This window comes from Notechis scutatus, chromosome 3, assembly GCF_049901735.1.
Source record: "Notechis scutatus isolate UNSWTSFEM ecotype Mainland chromosome 3, rNotScu1.2, whole genome shotgun sequence".
Lineage (NCBI taxonomy): Eukaryota > Metazoa > Chordata > Lepidosauria > Squamata > Elapidae > Notechis > Notechis scutatus.
This window is the reverse complement of record NC_142011.1, coordinates 208,496,998-208,524,203: the sequence shown is the minus strand read 5'-3', so window position 1 is coordinate 208,524,203 and position 27,206 is coordinate 208,496,998. Positions and strand designations below refer to the sequence as shown.

General features: G+C 46.7%; 1 protein-coding gene across 1 annotated transcript in view; it reads left to right on the top strand.

Moving 5' to 3' along the window:
• Window positions 1–27,206, top strand: part of LOC113431952 (1-phosphatidylinositol 4,5-bisphosphate phosphodiesterase gamma-1-like) — an 87,632-nt gene that overhangs the window by 59,028 nt on the left and 1,398 nt on the right. Inside the window, exons 14-28 of the mRNA XM_087960090.1 lie at window positions 529–697; window positions 3,198–3,317; window positions 5,058–5,168; window positions 6,016–6,203; window positions 6,303–6,503; window positions 7,931–8,050; window positions 8,262–8,445; window positions 10,760–10,837; window positions 12,482–12,585; window positions 15,583–15,679; window positions 16,561–16,627; window positions 19,403–19,566; window positions 23,483–23,579; window positions 24,699–24,923; window positions 26,576–26,815. Of these exons, the coding sequence (XP_087816216.1) occupies window positions 529–697; window positions 3,198–3,317; window positions 5,058–5,168; window positions 6,016–6,203; window positions 6,303–6,503; window positions 7,931–8,050; window positions 8,262–8,445; window positions 10,760–10,837; window positions 12,482–12,585; window positions 15,583–15,679; window positions 16,561–16,627; window positions 19,403–19,566; window positions 23,483–23,579; window positions 24,699–24,923; window positions 26,576–26,815 (2,165 nt within the window). The remainder of the gene's footprint in view (window positions 1–528; window positions 698–3,197; window positions 3,318–5,057; window positions 5,169–6,015; window positions 6,204–6,302; window positions 6,504–7,930; window positions 8,051–8,261; window positions 8,446–10,759; window positions 10,838–12,481; window positions 12,586–15,582; window positions 15,680–16,560; window positions 16,628–19,402; window positions 19,567–23,482; window positions 23,580–24,698; window positions 24,924–26,575; window positions 26,816–27,206) is intronic.

Sequence of the window (27,206 nt, the reverse complement as noted above, 5' to 3'; positions counted from 1 at the left end):
TTTCGGTTGACTGAACGGAGCAGCCAGATAGCAGCTCCGTCCTTTGCTCCCAAGTCTACTCGGGAAGGTTATTCAATTGGGACCCCTCAAACTTCTGTCCCCCAACCCTTTGCCAAGCTCCTCCGGTTCTCAGGAAGTCCTGCCTCGGGCCCTCCTCGTCCAAACTGCTTAGCCATTGTCCGCTTTCCTCTGCAGAACGGCACATCCTTGGGTACCGCCCTAGATCATCATCTTTGTTGTTTAACGGTCCCATAATCCTTTCCGGGGTGGAGTCTGGGCAACTGAAATGGAGCTGAGTGTTTACTGGCCGGATGCCTTTCCTGTCACCGATGCGGAGTTTTGTTCGGCAGATATATTCTCACTGTGCCCAGAGAGAGAAATATCTGCCTCTCCCTCCTGATTGTGAGGCGAGAGCTCCACCTCTAGGCCAGTCCTGGATATTGCCCTCGATGTGAACAAAAACAGAACAAAAAAAAAAAAACCCGGGATTTTTCAGGGCCTGCCTGATGCCCTTTCCTTTCCCCACAGGTATCCTGTCATCCTTTCCATCGAGGATCACTGCAGCATCGTCCAGCAGAGGAACATGGCGTCCCACTTCAAGAAGGTCTTTGGCGACATGCTGCTGACCAAACCGGTCGACGTCAATGCCGACCAACTGCCCTCTCCTGCCCAGCTCAAGAAAAAAATCCTGATCAAGGTAGCCAAGCCCTCCCTCCTCTTCCACCCGGGAGAAACCCTGAGCCTCTCCAACCCCTCTGCCCTCTTGGAAGCAACCTCCCGGTGTCAGGGCTCCGATAGGGACCCCCATTTAAATCGTGAGTCTCTAGCCAGATTTTCAAAGCTTAAAGAAGATTTATTAGGAGTCCACATGCCGGTGCTACCTGGGTGTAGCCGACTCTGAGACACAACACATTGTCACCCTTGATCCTGGTTTTCCTCCACCCCCCTGGGTGCATCGTAATTCATATTCTCCAATGGGACACCTCCCTAGCCAAGAATCATCACACATTCTCTCCAGTTAGAATTTTGTGCAGGCAGAAACTCCGGTCACCTAGTGACTATCTTTGAAAACATTTATGGAATGCACTTTTGGTTTTGCAAGCTGCCTCGCTGCTGCCCCCCTCCCTTTCTATGGCAACTCCCAAAAGGCCAGAGAAGTAGTATTTTATGAGTCGACACGCCTTTCCACGCTCAAGTATGCCTATCCACTTACACCGTGCTTAGGTGTCAGGGATAGAGCCTCCTGTCTCACTGCTCCCAGAGGGTCAGATGAGGTAATCATACCTCCTTATTTTTAACACTGGCACACCACAGGGTTGTGTGTTGAGTCCCTTATTCTATACTCTTAACCCCCACCCCCTTCTAGCGCTGATGATGTTCCCCAGTTGGGTCATGAAACGTCTGCAAGAAAACCCCCAAGCTCAGAGAGCACCAAAAATCCCACAGTCCTCCTTCTCCTCCTCCTCTTCTCCTCCCTCTCCTCTTCCTCCCCTTCTTCTTCTCCTTCTTTTCACAACCCCACTCCCTTTTAGCCCTGATAATGCTACTTAGCGGGGTCATGAAACGTCTCCAAGAAAACCCCCAAGCTCAGAGAGCACCAAGGAACCCACAGCCCTCCTCCTCCCTCCCTCCTTTCTCTAAAATCCCCTCCCTTCTAGCACTGATGATGTTCCCCAGTTGGGTCATGAAACATCTGCAAGAAAACCGCCAAGCTCAGAGACCCTTCTGCAGGGGTGGGATTCAAATTTTTTAACAACCGGTTCTGTGGCCATGGCTAGGTGGGCGTGGCCATGTAACTGGGTGGGCATGGCTTCTCCTCCTCCTCCTCCTCCTCCTCCTTCTTCTTCTTCTTCTTCTTCCCCCCCTCTGGTTTTTTGCCTCAGGCAGGCCGCCTGGGGGGACGTTTTGTTTCCAGAAGGCTTCCCTGGGGCCCAGGATGGCAAAAAACAGAGTGCATGGGGGGAGGAGCAGGGAGCAGCACACACACACCCTACCCCACATGCCCCTTTTGACCTCCTGGGCCTCGGGGAAGCCTCCTGGGCGAAGCAGTAAGACAGCGAGGGGGATCCCGGCATAGCTGATCATCGGAACAGCTGATCGTCGGAAGGGAAGAAACAAAAAAAAGAAAGAAGGAGTGACGGGGCAGGGAGAACACAGTCAGCAATGTTGGGCATGTACGGCCAGGATTGACTGACGGGGAGAGGGGAGAGTGGCGGGGCCGTCCTGCGACACGATTTGCCAGTTCTCCAAACCGCGCAGAATCCTAACAACCGGGTCTGTCGAACCAGTCCAAACCGGTAGAATACCACCCCTGCCCTTCTGTGCTTCATTTACTTGATTGTCACTGCACCTCGTGCAACGAAATGAAACGCCACCTTTAGTGTACATTGTGACGATGAAAATAAAACCCAAACACGCATCCTTCACCTCCTATGCAATTGAATTGAAACCCCCCTGATATTGCATGAATATTGCACTAGACAGTAGAATTCAGCAGAGCTACTGCCCTGGGATAGAAGCTGTTTTTCAGCCTATTTGTCCTTGTTTTTAATTATCCTGTACCGGCTGCCAGATGGTAATAGTTCAAAAAAAGGCTGCCCAGGATGAGATGGATCTTTAAGAATGTTTTGAACTTCCTTAAGGCAGCGGGAGCTCTAAAGCTCTTCCGAAGAAGGGAGAGGGCAACCCAGGATCCTCTGGGCAATGACGTTAACCCTCTGGAGTGCTTTCCTATCTGCCACTGTGCAACTGGCAAACCCTACAGAGGTGCAATAAGTTAAGATACTCTCTGGAGAGGGCGGAGCTGACGTCGCGACGATACGGCCTGCAATCTCGGAGGTCTGAGATTGCAGCCAATATCTTTGCCTCTGGACGGTCCCAAGTTAAGATACTCTCTGATACAGCGGTAGAAGGTCACCAGCAGTTTTTGTATCCCAACGAGAACATGTTGCCCAGTGAGCAATCCTGAGCTGGCCAAAAAATGCCATCCTTTGAGTCTCTCCGTCATCATCCCCTCTCCTTCATCCCCTTTGTTCACAAGAACTGTCCCTTTGGGATGGAGATGATCTGCTTCTAAATTTGATATATGTACGTACATGAATAACTCAAGCTGCCCATCAGGAGCCCTGGGACATGGCTGTCTGCTCCAACCATTGCATCCCTTCAAAATTCTCTTTTATTTTCTCTCCCGGCCTCAGCACAAGAAGCTGGTGGAAGGCAACCTGTATGAAGAAGTCTCCACGGCCAGCTACTCGGAGAACGACCTCAGCAATTCCATCAAGAATGGCATCCTGTACCTGGAAGATCCCATTGACCATGTGAGTTCCTGGGGAGGAGGTGGGCCACATGGTGGCGATTGAGGCTGCCTGGTGTCTTCAGAAGGTCTCCAGATGGTCTCCATCACCATGGTTTGCTCAGATCAAACTTCCTCAGCCAGACGTTCCCTAGATCAGTGTTGCTCAACCTTGGTGACTTTAAGATTTGTGGACTTCAGCTCCCCATGGCTAGCCGGGGAATTCTGGGAGTTGAAGTCCACCCACCTTTGTGGCCAAAGTGGAGAAACACAGAGCATTAGTATTTCGTATTGTGGAAAGGGAACTTCACGAGGACAGTGGTGTCACCCAAGCAGGAAAAGCCCAAAGGGAACATCAAGCCAGCCATAAAACAAACTTGCATAGGAAAAGGAATCAAATAAAAGGTATTAAAGAAGCCCCTTAGACAAAAGCCCAAATAATTAAGAAAACTAAGGAAACAAGAAAAGAAAACCCTTACAAACACAAGACATGCCAAATCAGCAAAACAAACAGACAAAAGACACAAAATATATTGCAAAGGAGACAGACAGGAGATTGCCACAAAACAAATATAAGAAACCATTAAGCAAAAAAAAAAAAAAAGATTAGGACGAAACCGATAATCCAATCAAACCACCCCGCAAAGTATGCCTTCTGCACCCCACGGAGTTTACCCTCCGGCAGAAATGAAGACAACCCCTGACAGGATTTAAAACATTAAGAAATACAAACACAAGCACACACACACAAAAGGAGAAAAGGTATACAAAATTAGGGACTTATCATACAAAGCTAGCTAGTCCAGGAACGCAGACTTCTTGCTATCTCTCGCCTTCCTGAAAAATAAAAAGATCCAGCTTTCAAGCAGTTGTCTGTGTCCTTGCACCGGAGCTCTCCCAGCGGGAAAATCGAATCCTCAGAAGAAAGGCATTTTGACAGCCTTTCAACAGTATATTATTATTAACACGCTCTGATGCTAAGGAGTTCTACTCTCCCTCCCCTCCTGAAAAGAACTCCCTTCCAAATGCAAAACACAAGCAGAGGAGAGGAGTTTCGGTTTCAGTTTCACAGCACCAAGCAGGTTTAGTATACAACAGCTGAGCTAAGCCACGCCCAGGCTCCTTGCTGTCTCCTTGCTCACACAGCAAATACTCTTTCAGTTTCCAAACAGCCCTCCACTCTCTCACATACTGACAGGATGTTAGACAGATGAATACCAATGGATGCTGGTAGGCAGAGGCAGAATTTCCCCCCCTTTTTTTCCCTACGAAACGAGGTCCCACTCACCATCTTCAGGCTGGTGCTTTCGGCTTCGTGCTTGTGCGAGCAAAGTGTGATCGGAGCTGCCGTCTCCCTATATATACCGGTGGGGAGGTTGGCTGTGTTGTTATTTCTTGATTGGTTGGTGGAGTTGATGTTTGCTGATTGGTTGGCTTTTTCGTAAAAACATGTGTGGCTGAAGTATTGGCTGTGTGTCTATCAGCCTCCTGTGTTATAATGACCTGGGTAATGGGCTGTGTGATGACCTTCTGAGTTCTATTGTTGTGACATCCTGGGTCTTGTGCTGTAATCTCCTGGGTCGTTGGCTGTGTTGTAACATCCTGAGGTTTTGGGGTGAAATGCTAGGATTCTGCATTTTGGGGGAGGGCGGGATTTGCACTCGACCTGTACTTGATCTTTCATCCAGAAAGGATTTTATTCCTTTCTGGGTTTTTTTTTCTCGCTTTGACAACATCCCCCCCCTCCCCACTTTCTCTCTTACAGACCTGGAGCCCCCACTATTTTGTCCTGACAAGCCACAAGATCTACTACTCCGAGGAGACCTCCCACTATCAGTCCCATGGGGAAGAGGAGGAGGAGGCGGAACAGAAGGAGGTAAGTCAGCCGATGGAGGCTCTTTGGTAATGGCTGGTCCTCCAGGAGGACTAGGGGATTGGGAAGGAATCACTGGGAAAGCCGGGTTTTTGCTGGTTTTGTGTGTGTGGAATGAGAACCATTCATTGTCATTAGGAGTAAAAGAATAGAGGACTTCCTGTAGTTTGGACCAGCTCTTAGGAGTGCGCCATGTCTCAATTACAACTGCTGTTCTCTCTCTCTCTCCCTCCCTCCCTCTCTCACTTTCTCTCTCCCTCCCTCTCTCTTTCTCCCTCTCTCCCTTTCTCTTTCTCTCTACCTCCCTCTCTCTTTCTCTCTACCTCCCTCTCTCTTTCTCTCTACCTCCCTCTCTCTTTCTTTCTCTTTCTCTCTCTTTCTCTCTCCCTGCCTCCTTCCCCCCCTTTCTCTCTCTCTCCCTCCCTCCCTCCCTCTCTCTCTCTTTCTCTCTCCCTCCCTCTCTCCCTCTCCTCTCTTTCTTTCTCTCTCTCCCTCCTCCCTCCCTTTCTCTCTCTTTCTCTCTCTCTCCCTCCCTCTCTCTTTTCTTTCTTTCTCCCTTTCTCTCTCTCTCCCTCCCTCTCTTTTCCTCCCTCCCTCTCTTTCCCTCTCTTCCTCCTGTCTCTCTTTCTCTCTCCATCCCTTTCTCTCTCTCTCTCTCTTTCTTTCTCTCCCTTCTTCTCTCTCTTTCTCTCTCTCCCTCCCTCCCTCCCTCCCTTCTCTCTCCCCTTCTCTCTCCCCCTCTTTCTCTCTCTCTCTCCCTCTCTTGCGCTTCCTCCCTCCCCGTTTCAATCCTGCCCATCCCTGTCTCCTTCTCCTCGGTTGCTCCCTCTTGTCTCGGGGAGTTCCGCAGGAGTTCAACAACAACGAGCTGCACTTCAGTGAGAAGTGGTTCCATGGCAAGCTGGGCGGGGGCCGTGACGGGCGCCAGATTGCCGAGCGGCTGCTGCACGAGTACTGCACCGAGACGGGGGGCAAAGATGGCACGTTCCTGGTCCGTGAGAGCGAGACGTTCGTGGGCGATTACACCCTCTCGTTCTGGTAAGACGCCCCCCCCCAAACCTTTGACCCCCCGAGATTGGGCTCGATGACCGTTTGAACCCCCAGCCACTCCCTCTTCTCCGCCGCGGTTTTTTTCAGGCGTTCCGGACGGGTCCAGCATTGCCGCATCCACTCCCGGCAAGAAGCCGGCACCACCAAGTTCTACCTGACCGACAACCTGGTTTTTGACAGCCTCTACAGCCTCATCTGCCATTACCGGGAGGTGCCTCTGCGCTGTAACGAGTTTGAGATGCGCCTGACAGACCCCGTGCCGCAGCCCAACGCCCACGAAAGCAAGGAGTGAGAAGCCTTCCCTTGTTTTCCTTCCCTTCTTCACCCCTTCCTTTCCCTTCCTCCTTCCCTTCCCTTCTCTTTGCTTCCTTCCCTTCCTCCTTCCTCCTTCTTCATCCCTCCCTTCCCTTCTCTTTGCTTCTTCATCCCTCCCTCCCCTTCTCTTTGCTTCCCTTCCCTTCCTCCTTCCCTCCCTTTCCCTTCCCTTCTTCATCCCTCTCCTCCCCTTCCCTTCTTTTCCCATGCTCCTTCTCACCAGGGCCCTGGAATTTGGGGGAGGAGGGGGATCAGGAGATGACCTTCCCCTGGAATGCCCCCACCTGGGGAATCCTGAATGTCGCTGACTCGAACCCAGGCCTCATCCCTTCTTAGCTCCCAAAAGCTATCCTAGCAGCAAGAGCTCAATCCGAGAGGGTGTGGGAGCTTCTGAGCATGCACAGAGTGCCTTCTTAATTTAAGACCTCCCAAAACAAGGCAGGGTTGAATAATGGTAGGCAGGTCAGTTCCTCTTTAGCGTTCCTCGCTGCTTGGGTTGGGAGAGCGCTTTTAATTTATTTTTTATTAATTTGTTGTTAATTTACATTTATTTATTTTTTTAATAAAATGAGGCTGTGAGTTCGATCCTAGAGAGAGGCAGATATTTCTCTCTGGTCACAATGAGAATATATCTGCTGAACAAAACTCCGCATTGGCAACAGGAAAGGCATCTGGCCAGTAAATGCTCTGCTAGCTCCCAGTTGCCCAGACTCCGTTATGGGGATTATGGGGTCATTAAAAGAAGATGACAAGGCAGAGCTTGGATGTTCGGTGGCAAGCCTTTCCTGGCAGATCTGTGAGCCCCTCACCCGTCGGTCCCGACATCCGTGTGTGTTTGTGTGTATGTTGTGTGTCTGAATTGGCACCTCTTGTCATGCCCCCAGGCCCATCCCCTCTCCATCCTAGGGCACGAAGGGAGGAGTGGATAAGGGAGAAACGTGAATGGCGTGGTCTACGGGGGAGGAAAGGGCCCTGATTCCCTTCATGGGCTGCAGCTGGGAAGACTGTTTAAAAGGGCAAACTGCGCATGGGCCAGTGCTGGAAGCAAAGCGTGAAAATATTTCTAGTCTGTCTGTTCTTATCTCAGTTTTGGCGTCCTTCCCAGTGTGTGTATTTCGATATCTGTGGACGTCTTCAAGCCCTTATCCTGCCTGGTCTCATTAATTGCTTCCGTGTGGTTTGTGTTGGTTTTTCTATTTATAATTTATATGTATGTTGAGTTTGAATTGAAGTTCTTCCTTTTCGCAACTGTTTGTGGGGGAGTTTTTTCTCTCCAGTCAATGATAATTGGACTTTTGGAGCCAAGTTGAAGGAATTAAAGGGACTTCACCTGGTTTTGTGACTTTGTTGCTTTTGTATCCCACCCTGGGTCATCACACCTCTTCTCTCCCCTCACCCAGGTGGTACCACGCCAACCTGACGCGCCTACAGGCCGAGCACATGCTCATGCGGGTGCCCAGGGACGGCGCCTTCCTGGTGCGCAAGCGAAGCGAGGCCGACTCCTACGCCATCTCCTTCCGGTGAGCCTGGCCATGCGCCCCGGAGGTCCCCGAAGGGCTGGAGCAAGGTTGCAGATAGTCCTCGCTTTAGCGACACTTTCATTTGGCGGCCGCCTGTTTCTACCTCAAGGGGCTGGCCCTCTCCCTGCTTCTCCTCCTTGACTTAAGTGTGGTTTTTAGGACCCGCCCTGATGGCCTCTGTGTGTCCCCTGTGTCTCTCCCCCCCCCCCAGGGCCGAGGGGAAGATCAAGCACTGCCGAGTCCAGCAGGAAGGACGGCTGTTCACGCTGGGCAGCTCGGCGGAGTTCGAGAGCCTCCTGGACCTGGTCAGCTACTACGAGAAGCACCCGCTCTACCGCAAGATGAAGCTGCGGTACCCCATCAACGAGGAGACCTTGGAGAGAATGGGCACGGCGGTGAGGGAGCCCCTGGGCCACTCCAACACCCAGCATCCCCCAGCCAGCATGTTGTTTTCCCAAAAGAGTAGAAGGGGGGGAGGGAGGGAGGGAGGGAGGGAGGGAGGGAGGGAGGGAGGGAGGGAGGGAGGAAGGAAGGAAGGAAGGAAGGAAGGAAGGAAGGAAGGAAGGAAGGAAGGAAGGAAGCCATCAAGAAGATGGAGGAATGAGGAGGAAAGGGAGGGAGGAAATAAGGCATAGAGAAGAGAAGAAAGGGAAGGAAAGAAGGAAGGAAAAAAAAAAAGAAAGAAAGAAAGAAAGAAAGAAAGAAAGAAAGAAAGAAAGAAAGAAAGAAAGAAAGAAAGAAAGAAAGAAAGAAAGAAAGAAAGAAAGAAAGATGAAAATGAAGGAAGGCATTGAGAAGATGGATGAATGAGGAGGGGAGGAAGGAACAAAATAAGGTATAGAGAAGAGAAGAAAGGGAAGGAAAGAAGGAGAGAGAAAGAAAGATAGAAAGAAAGATGAGAAGGAAGGAAGCCATCAAGAAGATGGAGGAATGAGGAGGGAAGGGAGGGAGAAAATAAGGCATAGAGAAGAGAAGAAAGGGAAGGAAGGAAGGAAGGAAAAAGAAAGAAAAAGAAAGAAAGAAAGAAAAAGATGAAAATGAAGGAAGGCATTGAGAAGATGGATGAATGAGGAGGGAAGGAAGGAACAAAATAAAGTATAGAGAAGAGAAGAAAGGGAAGGAAAGAAGGAGAGAGAAAGAAAGATAGAAAGATGGAAGGAAGGAAGGAAGGAAGGAAGGAAGGAAGGAAGGAAGGAAGGAAGGAAGGAAGCCATCAAGAAGATGGAGGAATGAGGAGGGAAGGGAGGGAGGAAATAAGGCATAGAGAAGAGAAGAAAGGGAAGGAAGGAAGGAAGGAAGGAAGGAAGGAAGGAAAGAAAGATAGAAAGAAAGAAAGAAAGAAAGAAAGAAGAAAGAAAGAAAGAAAGAAAGAAAGAAGAAAGAAAAAGAAAGAAAAAGAAAGAAAAAAGAAAGAAAAGAAAGAAAGAAAAAGATGAAAATGAAGGCATTGAGAAGTTGGATGAATGAGGAGGGGAGGAAGGAACAAAATAAGGTATAGAGAAGAGAAGAAAGAGAAGGAAAGAAGGAGAGAGAAAGAAAGATAGAAAGAAAGATGGAAGGAAGGAAGGAAGGAAGGAAGGAAGGAAGGAAGGAAGGAAGCCATCAAGAAGATGGATGAATGAGGAGGGGAGGGAGGGAGGGAGGAAATAAGGCATAGAGAAATGAAGGAAGGGAAGGAAGGAAGGAAGGAAGGAAGGAAGGAAAGGAAAAAAGGGAAGAAAAAGGAAAGAAAGAAAAAGATGAAAAAGAGAAGAGAGAAAGAAAGAAAGAGAAAAAAATGATAGAAAGATGAGAAGGAAGGAAGCCATCAAGAAGATGGATGAATGAGGAGGGGAGGGAGGGAAGAAATAAGGCATACTAGAAGAGAAGAAAATGAAGGAAGGAAGGAAAGGAAAAAGAAAGAAAAAGATGAAAATGAAGGAAGGAAGACATTGAGAAGATAGATGAATGAGGAGGGAAGGGAGGGGGGAAATGAGGCGAAGAGAAGAAAGGGAAGGAAAGAAGGAGAGAGAGAGAAAGAAAGAAAGATGAGAAGGAAGGAAGGATCCTCTCTGATTTTACCCCAAATCAAGCATTCAATTTATTTCTTCTGGAATAAAGATGAAATATGAGGCGAGCAGGGAATTAGCAGGAGGCTGGACTACCTGCCTGGGGTGTTTTTATTTCTGATTAGTCCTAAAACCCTAAAGTGGGAAGGGGCTATCTAGACCTACCTCCATCCCTTAGATCTGCCTCTTTCTCCTTTTAAGAAACTATTTTCTCAATTGCTCTGCCTAACAGAGGTGTTCATAGAAATAGCAGTAGAATAGGCACAACAACACATAGCTGAGAATAGGTTGGGAAGGTGTGAGAATTAGTAGGATCTAATTTTTTTTTTTTGCTTGATGCAGTAGTCAAAACTCAGTACAAAGAAGGTCATACAAGGATTTTGGGGGATTTTGGGGGAGTCTTCTTCCATGTTGGGTTCCTTAGAAATGAAGTGGACTAGAGTTTCTCATCTTTTAAGAGGTGTGGTCACTTTAAGGGATGTGGACTTTAAGAGGTGTGTTACTTTAAGAGGTGTGGACTTCAACTCCCAGAATTCCCCAGCCAGCTGTGCTGGCTGGGGAATTCTGGGAGTTGAAGTCCACTCTCCTTGAAGTTGCTAGGATGGAAAAACCTTGCGTTCAAAAATGGGGCCAGGTTTTTAGTCACAAATCTCTTTGACAGGAGCTGGATTATGGGGCGTTGTATGAGGTGAGGAGTCCTCACTTCTACGTGGAAGCCAACAAGATGCCCATGGCCAGGGTAAGTGGGCAAAGCTGGGGGGTTATTTCTGCATTTTGTGTGTTGCGGTTTTAGCTATCTTCTCCCCGAGGTGCTTTTTTGCAAAAGCCAATTGGGCTTTCCTATTTATTTATTTTTTTCTTGAAAAGGTTTCACTTCCCATATGAGAAGCTTCTACAGTTCTTCAGTATATACAATTACATTACTTCAGAACTGAAGGAAGCCTCTTGGATGGGAAGCGAAACCTTTTCAAGGAAACAAAACAAAAAAACAGGAAAGTTTTTGGGAAAAGCACCTTTGGGACAACCATGACCTGTATGATGGAGACTTCCCATAGATTCCCATATAGAATCGATAGAATAGAATAGATGTATCTTTTCTTCTATGTACACTGAGAGCATTTGCACCAAGACAAATTCCTTGGGTGTCCAATCACTCTTGGCGAATAAAGAATTGTATTTCTTTCTTTCTTTCTTTCTTTCTTTCTTTCTTTCTTTCTTTCTTTCTTTCTTTCTTTCTTTCTTTCTTTCTTTCTTTCTTTCTTCTTTCTCTTTATCTATCTATCTATCTATCTATCTATCTATCTATCTATCTATCTATCTATCTATCTATCTATCTATCTATCTATCTATCTGATTGCTTATGTACCCTATGACTATCATTAAGTGTTGTACTTGATGATTTTTGACTCTTGACAAATGTATTTTTTCTTTTTTGTGCACTGAGAGCATTTGCACCAAGACAAATTCCTTCTGTGTCCAATCACACTTGGCCAATAAAAGAATTCTATTCTATTCTATTCTATTGTATTCTATTCTATTCCATTCCATTCCATTCCATTCCATTCCATTCTCCCTTCCCTTCATCTGTTCTATTCTATTCTATTCTATTCTATTCTATTCTATTCTATTCTAATTCTAATTCTAATTCTAATTCTAATTCTATTCTATTCTATTCTATTCTATTCTATTCTATTCTTTCTATCTATCTATTTATCTATCTATCTGATTTGATTGCTTATTATACCCTGCGACTATTATTAAGTGTCGTACCGGATGATTCTTGACTCTTGATGAATGGATCTTTTCTTTTATGTGCACTGAGAGCATTTGCACCAAGACAAATTCGTTGTGTGTCCAATCACACTTGGCCAATAAAGAATTTTATTCTATTCTACAGATTCCCATATTAGATTCTCAATTTATGGATTTTGCTCTCTTCTCATTGTTACAATTAAAAATAGAACTTATGAGTTGACACTGACAACCCTTCGTTGAATGACCGCTAAAAGCTACAGTGGCACTGGAAAAAGTGACTTATAACCATTTTTCACACCTACAACTGTTCCAGCATCACCATTGTCATGGGACCAAAATTTGGATATTTGACTCATGTTTATGACGGTTCTAATGTCCCGCGATTCCCCTTTTGCGACCTTCTGACAAGCAAAGTCCAATGGGGGCAAGCCAGATCCACTTAACAACCAGGTTACTCATTGAACAACTGCATTGACTCACTTAACAACGGGGGAAAGAAAAGTCATTTAACAGGGCAAGGCTCACTTCCCAGAGTTCTCACTTAGCGCCATAAAATTCTGGGCTCAATTGTGGTCGTACGTCAAGGACTCCCTTTTTCCAAGCTTTTTTTCCCCCCTTCCCTTTGCAGTGTACCGTAAAGGCCTTGTACGACTACAAAGCCCAGCGAGAAGACGAGCTCTCCTTCTGCAAACAAGCCATCATCCATAACGTTGACAAGCAGGATGGGGGATGGTGAGTCCCAGATGACTTTGGAGGGAGGAACTTCAAGCTACCTTTGCTGGGTAACACCAAAGTAGCCAGGAATCTCACCTCTGGAAGTCAGGCCCCCAAAACATAACAGAATTGCCGAGGTGGGAGGGACCTTGGGGGTCTTCTAGTCCAGCCCCACTTGGCCAAGCAGGAGACCCTAGATCAGGGGTCACCAACCTCTTGGACCTCAGGGACCACCAAACTCATCATTTTAAATCCCGCGGACCAGAGACCCCCTGGGAAAATCCCCCAAAAAGGTCTGCTGGAAAATCCCCCACCCCGTTTTCCTATCGATCGATCGTTCTTTATTTGGGATAGCAAGATACCGTCTCCTGCTCCGTTCTCAAGGGGAGAGAGAGAGAGAGAGAGAGACTTTTGGCTTCATGCAAGGAAAACAGCAGAAGCCGCAAAAGTCTTTCTTTCTCCACCAAACTCCGCCAGAAATAAGTCTTTGCCAGCGCAGTCTCTTGGAGCAGGAGGCCTTGCAGGGTCCCAAAGACTCATTTCTGGCGGAGTTTGGGGGAGAGAAAGACTTCGGCTGCTTTCCTTGCGTGCAGCCAAAAGCAGAAGAAGAAAGAAGCGGAAAGAAGCAGCCCGATGGCCAGGCCAGGCGCATGAGGTGCATGGGGCAAGTCCCCCTTCATCCTTTCCCCTCCCCTCACTACCTCGTGTTGTTCACAATACAAGCGATGCAAGCCTTGTGTTCCCACAGGCCATGTGGGTGGCGCAGCCTTGTGTTCCCGCGCAGCCTGGATTAATTGCTTTGGGGAAAACATTTCTCTGCGGACCACCAAAATTTTCTCGCGGACCACCAGTGGTCCCTGGCCCACTGGTTGGCGACCACTGTCCCAGACCATTCCAGACAAATGGATGTCCAGCCTCTTCTTAAAAACCTCCAGGGATGGAGCGCCCACAACTTCTGGTGGCAAGCAGTTCCACTGGCTAATTGTTCTCACTCTCAGGAAATTTCTCCTTAGTTCCGGGTTGCTTCTCTCCTTGATGAGTTTCCACCCGTTGCTTCTTGACGTCCCTTTCGATCTTGGGGTTCACGACTTAAAGCTTTGATGATCTTCCACCCCTGGTTTTTGTCTCTTTTGTTTACAAGTCCTTCGCACACCTACAAAAGGACATTTAGGGTTTATTCTTGGCTAATGCCCTGCAGGGCCACTGCTTTGCCAAGGAACGGACAAATCAGACCAACGTGCCCAAAAGGAAAAGAATTAAAATGCATCGCAGGCAACTTTGTTTGGGGATGATGGCTGCATGATGGGCTAATTAATCCTCGCTGTGTGGAAGTACCATCTTGGTCTAATTGAATTGATCCTCAAGAACAATTAACCAGTGGAACTGCTTGCCCCCCCAGAAGTTGTAGATTTTGGTAAAAATGTACTGGAAAATTTTGTCATGCCCCTGGTGGAGACGGAGTCTGAGGGAGAGGAGGAACAGCCGACAGGGAGTAAAAGTGGGGCTCCAGAGGTTGTGGAGGAGGCTGGGGAAGGGCAGAGGCCGGCTGGGCAGTCAGAGGAGGACCCAGGCCCATCCCCTCCCCATCCTAGGGCACACAGGGAGGAGAGGATCAGGGAGAGGCGTGGTCTCCTCGGGAGGAGAGGGCCTTGATCCTCTTCATGGGCTGCAGCTGTGACAACTGGATAAGAGTACAGACATGCGTACTGGCAAACGCTGGAAACAAAGCATGGAAATATCTCTAGTTTATAGTTCCTCTCTTGAGTTTGGCGTCCTTCCCAGTGTGTGTTATCTGTGGACGTCCTCCAGCCCTTATCTTGCCTGGTTTGTGTTGCTTTTTCCCTTCTTCTTGTAACTGTTTGTGTGGGAGGTTTTTTTTGTCTTCGGTCACGAATATTCGGAGCTTGGAAGCAAAGTGAAGGAATCAAAGGGGCTTCACCTGTTTCCTCTGACTGTGTTTGTTTTGTATCCCACCCTGGGTCATCACAGATTTTAAGAAGAGACTGGACAGCCATTTCTCTGAAATGTTGTAGGGTCTCCTGCTTGAGCAGGGGGCTGGACTAGAAGACCTCCGAGGTCTCTTCCAGCTCTACTCTGATTGATTGACTTGATCAAAATCTGGGTGCTTGGCAACCAGCATGTATTGGCCACTGTTGCAGCATCCTGGCCATACTCCCCAGCCAGTTTGTGACGATCAAAATCAGTGGGTAAAGTTGGATTCGCTTAACGACCCCTGATTCGCTTAGCAACAACTGCAGTGATCCGCTTAACAACCATGGCAAAAAAAAGGTCGTAAAATCAGACCCAACTCCCTTCACAACCACCTTGTTTAGCAATGGAAATTCTGGTTGCAACTGCGGTCATAAGTGAAGGATTACCTGTATTCACGCACCTGGGATTGTGGTGAGAGAAATGTGTCTTTTGTCAGGATTGCGGCAGTTACCCCAATTAAATCATGAGCCTCGAGCCACCCTCCCAAAACTTGAAAGGATTTATTTGAAGTTAACTTGCCGCCATTAGCCTGGGCGTAGCTGACTCTGAGATACGTAATTCACTGTCACCCTTGATCCTGCTTTCCCCCCAACCCCTCCGGGTGTATCATCCAATGAAACACGTCCATAGCCAAGACTCATCAATCATGCTCTCCAATTAAGATTTTTGCGTGGCAGAAGCTTCAGTCATCTAATCAGTCTTTGAAGAAAATATGAATGGAATGTACTTTCGATTCCACACTGCCACCTGCTCTTTGAAACCCCCCCCCTTCTTTCTGTTGACAACTATAAAATGTGTATACAAAATGTTTTATGAGTTGACATTGTTGTCCTTTTCCTGTTCTGCTTGTGTAATAATTTGTACCACGTCATCATGGTCCCAGTCAGAGTCACAGTCAGAAATAGTGTAGGGTCTCCTGCTTGGGCAGGGGGTTGGACTAGATGACCTACAAGGTCCCTTCCAACTCTGATGATCTCTTATCTGTTCCCAACTGTTTCTCAGCTTTCTTTCCTTTCCTTCCAGGTGGCGAGGAGATTACGGTGGGAAGAAGCAGCTCTGGTTCCCCGCTAACTACGTGGAGGAAACTTTGAGTGCCTCCGTGCCGGAGCAAGATGAAGCGGTGTGTTCCTCATTTTTCCCAGCTTTTTTGAACCGCTACGAATGTCGAGAGGACAAGCCATGTTGGCTTCATCCTGGCTAGCCTTCCCCTCTGGGAATGTGGGACTCCACCCAGCACATCTACAGGAACCGAAGATGGAGGGTGCAAACCCAGAGAAGGGAGCACAGCTGGCTGGGGAATTCTGGGTATTGAAGTCCACACAGAGTTGTACAGGTTTAAAAAAAACAACAACAACGGTTTAAGAGTCCGTGAACAGAAGCGACCTTAAAAAAGACTAGCTCGATACTCAGTGCTTCGCTACGAAACTATGTGGTTAGGCTTAGTTTTTGGGGAGGAAAATAAGGAGGAAAAAATTGTGCCTCTGCCTACCAGCATCCATCGGTATCCATCTGGCTAGCGTCCTGTCGGTGTGTGAGAGAGTCGATGGCTGCTTGGAAACTGAAAGAGTATTTACTGTGTGAGCAAGGAGGAGACAGCCAGGAGCCTGGGCGTGGCTTAGCTCAACTGTTCTGCACTAAAGCTGCTTGATGCTCTGAAATTGAAACTGAAACTGCTTGTGTTTTGCATTTGGAAGGGATTTCTTTTTTTCCAGGTGGGGAGTGGGGAGAAGAACTCCTTAGCATCAGAGCACGTTAATTGCTGTAGAAGAAATATGAATGAAATCCTAACGATCCAAGGGTCTGTTAGAAAAATCCTTTCTTAGTGAGCCCCTAGAAGCCAAGAGGAACACATGTGCCACATTTCAAGTTTGTAGGCTTGACGGTTCTGGAGATGTTGCGATGATGCGTGAGTGGCGTTTGGCTTTTATATCTACACATTTTTAACATTTCTGCCCTCCCCTTTTCTCTTTCTCCTCACCCTCCATTCCCCTCCCACCCCAGTCGGTGGAGAACAGCCCTTTGGGCAACTTTCTGAAAGGGTTCATCGACGTCCCGTCGTGCCACGTGGGTGAGTGTCTTGCACGGTGTTTCTGTGGCTGGCGGTGAGTAATGGAGCGTTTCGGAGGAGGGAGGGAGGCCGGGCGCCCGGACCTCTTTCCTTGGCCCTGGGGGGGTCTCCCACCCACATTGTGGACCCCGTGTCAGGTTCCGCTTGGCCTCTGTTTGCCAGCTTCAAGGTTGACACCCTGCCTTTATTATTTTATTTTATTTTATTCTATTTTAATCATTCTATTTTACTTTATTTTATGTTATTATTTTATATTTTATTATTTCTATTACCATTTCATTTCACTTTATTCTATTCTATTCTATTCTATTTTATTATTTTATTTTAATCATACTATTTTACTTTATTTTATGTTATTTCATGTTTTGTTATTTCTATTACTATTTTATTTCTCTTTATTTTATTTTATTATCTTATTTATTTTAATCATATTTTACTTTATTTTGTATTATTTTATTTTAATCATTATATTTTACTTTGTGTTATTTTAATCATTCTATTTATTATTTTGTTGTGCGATTTTATATTTTATTATTTCTGTTATCATTTAATTTTGCTTTATTCTATTCTATTTATTTTATTTTTATTTTAATCATATTTTACTTTATTTCATTTTAATCATGTTTTACTTTATTTTATGTTATTATTTTATATTTTATTATTTCTATTACCATTTTATTTCACTTTATTTTATTCTATTCTATTTTATTATTTTATTTTAATCATTATATTTTACTTTATTTTATGTTATTTCATGTTTTGTTATTTCTATTACTATTTTATTTCTCTTTATTTTATTTTATTATCTTATTTATTTTATTGCAATCATATTTTACTTTATTTTGTATTATTTTATTTTAATCATTATATTTTACTTTGTGTTATTTTAATCATTCCATTTATTATTTTGTTGTGCGATTTTATATTTTATTATTTCTGTTATCATTTAATTTTGCTTTATTCTATTTATTTTATTTTTATTTTAATCATATTTTACTTTATTTTATTTTAATCATATTTTACTTTATTTTGTTATCTTATATTTTATTATCTCAATTATCATTTTATTTCACTTTATTTATTTTTGATTCTATTTTATTTATTTATTATTTTCTTTTATTGCCATTTTCTTTTATATTTTATTTTATTTTCAGATCGCTTGCAACTTAACCACTTACCGTTTCGTGACCATTTGAAGTTACAACATCAATGACAAAAAGTGATTAAGGGTCCGTTTTTCACAGCATCTCCCTGGTCACATTCTTGTTTTGATGTAGCTTTTTAAAAATGTTTTGATTGTTTTGTGGTTTTTGTCTTGTTTTTTTTTTTTCTTAATTTGTTTTCTGTAGGACTTTTTGATTGGCGTTTTGTATTTTGTATTTTAACCTTGTTTTGAATAAAATAAAAATATAGATTAAAAAAAAATTCATAGGGTTGGCAACTGGCATGTACTTATGACAGTTCGTGATCTCCTTTTGCGACCTTCGGACAAACACAGTCAAGGGAGAAGCCAGATTCACTTAACAACCACACATAACAGAATAACAAGAGTTGGAGGTCTTCTAGCCCAACCTCTGGCTCAAGTAGGTAATGTTATATCCTTTCAGACAAATGGTGGTCCAATCTTTTTTTTTTTTTATGTGTTCCTAACTGAACAACGGCAGCGATTTGCTTAATGACAGTGGCAAGTAAGGTCCTAAAATGGCTCAAAACTCACTTCCCTTGCTTAAGCACAGACATCTCGGGCTCAACTGTAATCTGGCTTCTCCATCATCAGAATATCGCAAAGGGGGATCGTGTGACCCCAGAACACGGCAACTGACATAAGGACATGCCAGTTGCCGAGCCTCTGAGCTTTGATCATGTGACCATGGGGAGGCTGCAACGCTCATAGGTGTGAAAAAGAAATACCATGTTTCCCCGAAAATAAGACCCTGACTTATGATTTTTCCCCCCACCAAAAAAAGCCACCAGGTCTTATTTTCACGGGATGCCATCCACTGACTAACCTCACATACGTGCGTCGTCCCGGGCCTCCTTTTCGCTGTCCGAGGCCCTCAGGAACTTCTTCTTCTGCAGCCACAAAGGTTTTCCTGAAGGCCTCTGCAGCCTATAAGAGAGCTCTGGATCGATCCTGAGCTTTGTTCTCAGCTCCAGAGGCCTTCAGGATAAGCCTGGCCAGCCTTGCCGGCTGCAGAAGAAATGGGCTGGCGAGGCAGGTGTCAGGGGGTGCGAGGCCTGGCTACACCTGTCCACAGGTAAGTAGTCGGGCAGCTCCACCCCATCCCCATCATAGCTTAATATTTAAGAGTAGACGGGATCTTAATTAGGGCTTATTTTGGGGGGTTGGGCTTATATTGGGCGCACGTGTAAAAAAATGAAGCTAGGGCTTACTTTCAGGGTAGGTTGTATTTTTGGGAAAACAGGGTATAACTTATTTTTTTTTCAGTGTCCTTGTAACTTCAAATGGCCCTTAAACAAACGGTTGTAGGTTGAGGATGACCTATAACCACGGAGGTCATCTAGTCCAGCTCTTCCTCAGGGGAAGTGAGATATTTTGGACAGAGGGACCACTGAGCATCTGTTGAAGAACATCAGTGAGGCCACCCCTTTCGTGACCGTGGTCCTCTTCTGATTGCTTTGCCCCCCAATGGGAGACCCGCGACCCTCCACACCCCGCACACGCTCCCTGCCCCTCCCCAACCCCCGGTCCTGCGTTGCGGTGGGGGGGGCGGGCTCTTCCAGTAAAGCCGCCCCCCTCTGATGTCCTTGTAGTTATCTCGAAAGACGCCAGGAGCCCCAAACCCTTTGTCTTCACCATCCATTCCCAGCAGATGACCCACCCATCCCAGTCGCTGGATGTCGCCACGGATACTCTGGAGGAGCTGAACGACTGGGTGGCCAAGATCCGAGAGGTCACGCAAAACGCAGACGCCAGGGTGAGTCCTCCTAACGGACCTTCCAAGATTATCTCGACGAGATGGTAACTCAGGGTATTCTGGGTGGGGAAAATCCTGGCCCATGAAAGGGTTCTGTTGGACAATCTGATTTACGATACACCCAGAGGAGGTGCGGTGGGGAAACAGGGACAATTACGTATCTCAGACTTGGTGTCAGGATGCCGGCAGTTCCCCCCGCATTTAATTCATGAGTCTCGAGCCAAACTTCCAAGACTTCTAAAGTATTTATTGGGAGTTGACACGCCCGGCACTGCCTGGGTGTAGCCGACTCTGAGGCACATCATGGTCAGAGTTTTGCAGCATTAATTCAGTGCCAGGAAAATAAATACAGGTGGCTGATGCTTCGTTTAACATCTTTATAAACATAATCAGTAGATTTTACAAACCAGTTGTAGATTTCTCTAACGTGGAGCAAACTCAGACAGAAACATGTTGCAAGTTCAGAGCAGAGCTCCAGACTTCAGCAAGCAAGTTAATCTTTTACTTTAGTTCAGCAAGAGGAGAGAAGCAGTTTCATTTTCAACAGACACAGAGCTCAACATAGCTGCAGAACTGCAGATCTTAATAAAGAGCCACGCCTAGGCTACTTCTAGTTTCAGTTTCCTAGGTTACTTCTAGTTTCAGTTTCTAGGTTACTTCTAGTTTCAGTTTCCTAGGTTACTTCTAGTTTCAGTTTCCTAGGTTACTTCTAGTTTCAGTTTCCTAGGCTACTTCTAGTTTTTCCTAGGTTACTTCTAGTTTCAGTTTCCTAGGCTACTTCTAGTTTCAGTTTCTAGGTTACTTCTAGTTTCAGTTTCCAGGCTACTTCTAGTTTCAGTTTCCTAGGTTACTTCTAGTTTCAGTTTCCTAGGCTACTTCTAGTTTCAGTTTCCTAGGTTACTTCTAGTTTCAGTTTCCAAACAGTTCTCATTGGCTGACTTAGTTGCTGTGGCTATTCATTGGCTGACCTTGTTATCATGCTCTATTCCAGTTCATGAATATCCTGTGATACATCATTCATTGTCACCCTTGACCCTGGTTTTTCCCCCACCCACCCCGGGTCTATCATAATTCATATTCTCCAATGGGACACCTCCATAGCCCAGAGTCATCAATCATGCTCTCCCGTTAGAATTTTGCACAGCAGAAGCTTTGGTCACCTAGTGACTATCTTTGAAAACATTTATGGAATGCCCGTTCGGTTTGCAAGCTGCCGCACTGCTCCTCCCTCACTTTCTGTTGGCAACTCTAAAAAGACCAAAGAAATATTTGATGAGTGGACAGTCGGCTTGTTGTCAGGATTCCAGCGATCGCCCTAATTCAATCGTGAGCCTCGAGCCAAACTTCAAAAAAACATCAAAAGATTTCATTAGGAGCGACACACTGGCATGACCTGTATGAAGCCGATGCCGAGAAACGTCATTGACAATAACCTATGACCCTGTTCCCCCGCCTCCCACCCCCTCTGTGTGTATCAAAATTCAGATGGTGCAATGAAACACGTTCATGGGCTAGGCGTCATCAATCACGCTCTCCAAATACCCGGTTGCCTCACTTACAATCTTTGTAAAATAAGCTTGGAATGTTCATTTGCTGTCTGCTCCTTAAGGGTTCCCCCCCCACTTTCATATGGCAACTTAGAAACCAGCATAGGAATGTTTTACAAGTTGACACTCCTTCTTGGAAGATCCGGTCCCTCAAGTTTTGGGGTTGGCCCCACCGAGTGCCTGTTTGAAGTTACGGAGTCTTAGCGGCTTTTGGAAAGTCGGTTCTGGGGTCAGGATGCGATGGAATGGGACTTGGGGTGCATCCAAGGGCTTTTTCGGCCTCTGTTGGCCAGAGGGCTTCATGGGAGAAGACAGAATAACAGAACAACAGAATTTGAAGGGAGCTTGGAGGTCTACTAGTCCAACCTTCTGCTCAGGCAGGAAACTCTACACCAGGGGTCTTCAAACTTGGCGGCGTTAAGACTTGTGGACTTCCAACTCCCAGAATCCTCCTCCAGTCATGTTAGCTCCTCCAGTCATGTTAGCTGTCTGTCTGTCTCTCTATTCTATTCTATTCTATTCTATTCTATTCTATTCTATTCTATTCTATTCTATTCTATCCATCTTTCTATCTATTCTACATCTATCTATCATCTATCTATCTATCTATCTATCTATCTATCTATCTATCTATCTATCTATCTATCTATCTATCTATCTATCATCTATCTATCTATCTATCTATCTATCTATCTATCTATCTATCTATCTATCTAACCTAAATATCTATCTATCTAACCTATCTAACCTATCTATCCTATTTCTCTCTCTCTCTCTATTCTATCTATCTCTCTTTATCTATTTCAGGGGTCTTCAAACTTGGCAGCTTTTAAGACTTGTGAACTTCCAACTCCCAGAATTCCTCCTCCAGTCATGTTAGCTCAGGAATTCTGGGGGCTGAAGTCCACAAGTCTTAAACTTGCCAAGTTTGAAGACCCTTGATCTATTCTATCTATCCTATTTCTTTCTATCCTACCTCTCTTTATCTACTCTCTTTATCTATTCTATCTATCTTTCTCTCTCTCCCCCATCTATTCTACCTCTCTTTCTCTATGTATCTATTCCAGGGGTCTTCAAACTTGACAGCTTTAAGACTTGTGGACTTCCAACTCCCAGAATTCCTCCTCCTCCAGTCATGTTACCTCGGGAATTCTGGGAGTTGAAGTCCACAAGTCTTAAACTGGCCAAGTTTGAAGGCCCTTGCTCTACACGATTCCAGACAAATGGCTGTCTAAACTCCTCCAGTGTTGGAGCACCCACAACTTCTGGTAGCAAGTTGTTCCAAGTTGGTTAATTTTTCTTGCTGTTAGGAAGTTTCTCCCTAATTCTAGGTTGGTTCTCTCCTTGGTTAGTCTCCATCTATGGCTTCCTGTCCTGCCTTCAGGTTGACCCTCCCCCATTCTTTATGGCAGCCCCTTAAATACTGGAAGATGTTATCATGTCACCCCCCTAGTCCTCCTTTTCATTAAACTAGACCTACCCAATTCCTTGCAACCATTCTTCGTATGCGATAACAGAATCACAGAGTTGAAAGGGACCTTGGAGGTCTTCTAGTCCAACCCCTGATCAAGCAGGAGACCCTATACCATTTCAGACCAACGATGCTCCAATCTCTTCTTTAAAAACTTGCAGTATTGTAGCATTCACAACTTCCGGTGGCCAGCTGTTCCACTGGTTAATTGTCCTCCCTGTTAGGAAATTCCTCCTTAATTCCCAGTTGCTTCTCTCCTTGATGAGTTTCCATCCGTTGCTTCTTGTAGTGCCTTCGGGTGCTTTGGAAAATAGCTCTTCTTCGGGGCAGCCCCTTAAATACTGGAAGATGCTATCGTGTCTCCCCAAGTCCTTCTCTTCATTAAACTAGACGTACCCAATTCCTTGCAACCGTTCTTTGTATGTTTCAGCCTCCGGTCCCCTAATCCTCTTCGTTGCTCTTCTCTGCACTCTTTCCAGAGTCTCCCTATTTATTTATTTTTGTGCTTTTTACTCCCCATAGTGAGTAAAACTGGAGGCAGGATTCCGAGTGTGGCCTTACCAAGGCTTTTATATGGTAAAGACCGGCTCCAAATATCTCAGCTGGGGCTCTTCCCTCTGCAAGTCTCCAAAATATAATTCTTTCCTCCTCTCTGGCCCACCTTTTTCGAAAAATTGTCCAGGCAGTTCTAGGTGTCCTTCAAGACATGCCCGTCCTTTTTAATCTTCAGAGACAGGACCTGAAGTCATTGTTGATTTGGGAGAAGAATTAATGTGGAAGAACAAGACGTTGGAACATTATTATTTTTTTTGCTCTGTATGTGCCGCCTGTGTATGGCGGGGTGGAATAGATGCTCTCCAGGTTACCACTGATCGGGATCTGTTTGTCTCATGTGCAGATGCAGGAAGGGAAGATTATGGAACGGAGGAAGAAGATCGCCCTGGAGTTGTCAGAACTGGTTGTTTATTGCCGTCCGGTGCCCTTCGATGAGGAGAGTAAGTTGCTATGTCCCTTTGTCCCGACTTTACTTCAGATCAGGCTGACCTGAGGCTCAGGTGGGGGTTCTGTTGATTTACTAGCTCGATACTCGTGCTTCGCTACGAAACTTATGTGGTTGGGCTTAGTTTTTTGGGAGGAAAATCGGGGGGGGGGGATTCTGCCTCTGCCTGCCAGCATCCATCGGTATTCACCTGGCTAGCGTCCTGTCAGTGTGTCAGAGAGAGTTGAGGGCTGTTTGGAAACTGAAGCAGTATTTGCTTGTGTGAGCAAGAAGGAGACAGCAAGGAGCCTGGGCGTGGCTTAGCTCAACTGTTCTGTACTGAAGCTGCTTGGTGCTCTGAAACTGAAACCAAAACTTCTCCCCTCTGCTTGTGTTTTGCATTTGGAAGAGATTTCTTTTCAGGTGGGGAGGGGGAGTAGAACTCCTTAGCACCAGAGCGTGTTAATTGCTGTAGAAGAAATACTAATGAAATACTAATGATCCAAGGGTCTTTTCGAAAAATCCTTTCTTAGTGAGCCCCTAGAAGCCAAGAGGAACATACGTGCCAAATTTCAAGTTTGTAGGCTTTACGGTCCTGGAGATTTTGTGATGAGGCGTGAGTGGTGTTTCGCTTTTATATGGATAGGTTTAGCATACGGCATCTACAGACATCATCCAATCACTGATACAGGCAGTCTTACAACCACAACGGAGCCCAAAATATCTGTTGCTGCAGCTGCTAATCCCCTTTTGCGACCTTCTGACAAGCAGAGTCTGGAACGGTCCAGGGTCTCCTGCTTGAGCAGGGGGGTGGACTAGAAGACCTCCGAGGACCCTTCCAGCTCTGTTCCAATTGATCGATTGGAGCCAAAAAGGGGAAGCCAGATTCCCTGATAGCAACCAGATTGCTAACTTGCCAAGTGCAGCGATTCCCTTCACAGCTGTGGAAAGGAAGGCCGTAACACAGGGGCAAAACTCACTCAGCAACCGTCCCGCTTAGCAACGGTAACGTCGAGACTTGGCTGTGGGTGTAAGTCGAGGACTTCCCGTATTCCCACTCTGCAGGGGGTGGCGCTGAGCCGTGGAGGATCCGTATTCTGGACAGCTGACCTTCTTGCTCGGTTTTCTTTCCCAGAGATCGGCACGGAGAAGGCCTGTTACCGGGACATGTCTTCCTTCCCGGAGACGAAGGCCGAGAAATACGCCAACCGCAGCAAGGGGAAGAAATTCCTGCAGTACAACCGGCGCCAGCTCAGCCGCGTCTACCCCAAGGGGCAGCGCCTCGACTCCTCCAACTACGACCCCTTGCCCATGTGGATCTGCGGCAGCCAGTTGGTTGCCCTTAACTTCCAGACTCCCGGTAAATTCGCTTTAATCTTGAGTGGGTTGGATCGGGGCGGGTGGTGTCTCCCAACGTAGCCCCTTTAAAGACTTGTGGACTTCTGAGTCCCAGAATCCCTCAGCCAGCCTGTGTTCTGACCCAACCTGGTTCCAACTAATTAACTCTGACAAGAAAGAGCCTGGCCGAGTTGTTGTTCAAGGCTGCCAAAAACCCACAGATAAGAAAATAGTTACAAGAGTTTTCAAATACTAACTACAGTATAATGTCCATGAGGCTGAGTTTCAGAACGTCTTTGCCTTCTGCAAAGGACGCTTCTTCAAACCTGGCTTTTATCCTCTTGAAGGAGGGGCCATGACCTTGCAGCCTTACTCCCGAGTCGCCTGTGCTGCTGTAACTGCTCTCTCCTACGAGCAATCCTACGCGCACTTGGCACAGGCTCCTCGGGAACCTCCTCATTTCTGCTGCCAGCCCCCACATTCTCCGAAGGCAGCAGTCCACTCCCTGATGGTCCTGGCCCCTCATCTGAGTCCTCGCTCTCCTGGGCCGTCCACACCTGCTGCCGACTAACCACAACAGCCTGATACAATGGTCACAAGTGTGAAAAAAAGTCGTAAGTGGCTTTTTTTCCAGTGCCGTGGTAACTTGGAACAGTCACTAAGTTGAGGATTACCTGTACTTCATTGTAAAGGCTAAATTCACAGAGTCTTGCAGGTCTGAGAATGCAAATCTCTCACCGTCTCTTTTTAGAGCCTGATAAACTAGTGAGAAACCTTTCTGGGTTTTTTCCTCTACTTGTTATACAGCTGCAGGCTATGCGGTCTCTTCTCTGGCTGTTCCCTAGATCAGGGGTCGCCAACCTCTTGGACCTCAGGGGCCAGCAAACTCATCCTTTTAAATCCCGTGGACCAGAGACCCCCTGGGAAAATCCCCCCCAAAAGTCTGCAGGAAAATCCCCCACCCCGTTTTCCTACCGATTGATCATTCTTACTTTGGGGATCGCAGGATACGTCTCCTGCTCCGTTCTCGGGGTGGGGGAGAGAGAGAGAGAGAGAGAGAGAGACTTTTGGCTTCATGCAAGGAAAGCAGCAGAAGCTGCAGAAGTCTTTTCTTTCTCTCCCCAAACTCTGCCAGAAATGGGTCTTTTGTGCCGGCGCAGCCTCTTGGAGCAGGAGGCCTTGCAGGGTCCCAAAGACTCATTTCTGGTGGAGTTTGGGGAGAGAAAGAAAGACTTTGGCTGCTTTCTTGCGTGCAGCCAAAAGCAGAAGAAGAAAGAACCGAGAGAGAAGCAGCCCCGTGGCCAGGCCAGGCACGTGCGGCAAGTGGGACAAGTTCCCTCCCCTCCTCCCTTTGCCCCCTCCCCTTATTACCTTGTGTTGTGTGCAATGCAAGTGATGCAAGCCTTGTGTTCCCGCAGGCCATGTGGGCGGCGCAGGCTTGTGTTCCTGTGCAGCCTGGATTAATTGCTTTGGGAGGGACATTTCTCTGCAGACCAGCAAAATTTTCTCAACAGACCACCAGTGGTCCCTGAGACAGCCTCTCTTCCCTCTGTCTCCCAAGGCCTTTCCCGCATATCCTTATGTTCTCCAACGGCCCTGTGTCCCCTCCTCTGACCTCATGGGGTCCCCTTCCGCTGTTCTTTCCCCTGAGTCCCGATTTCTCCCTCCTTCCAGACAAACCGATGCAGCTGAACCAGTCGCTCTTCATGTTGGGCGGGCGCAGCGGCTACGTCCTGCAGCCGGACATGATGCGGGACGACCTCTTCGACCCTTTCGACAAGGGCAGCCTGAAGCACGTGGAGCCCATCACTGTCCAGTTGCAGGTCAGTCAGCTGGGACCTCGCGGGAGGCCTCCAGAGGGGGGTCTTCAGCAGGTTCGGACCAGTTCTGGAGAACCGGTAGCGGAAATTTGGAGTAGTTGGGAGAACCAGCCAATCCCCACCCCTCTGATTGGCCCCGCCAACCCCCCCATCTATTCTCCGCCTCCCATTGAGTCCCAGCTGATCGGGCTGGGTCTCCTTTGGTTGCCCTGCACAGGAGAACGGAGCTGGAAAGCAGGTTAAGTGGGGTGAGGAGGGAATGGGATTTTGCAGTAACCTTCCCCTGCCATGCCCACCAAGCCACACCCACCAAGTCTCGCCCACAGAACCGGTAGTAAAATATTTTTGAATCCCAATGGATGGATGGATAGAGAGAGAGACAGATTGAGAGATGGATGATGGATGGATGGATGGATGGATGGATGGGTAGGTAGGTAGGTGGGTAGATATAATTAGGTTGAGAGAGAAAAGAGATGGTAGATGAC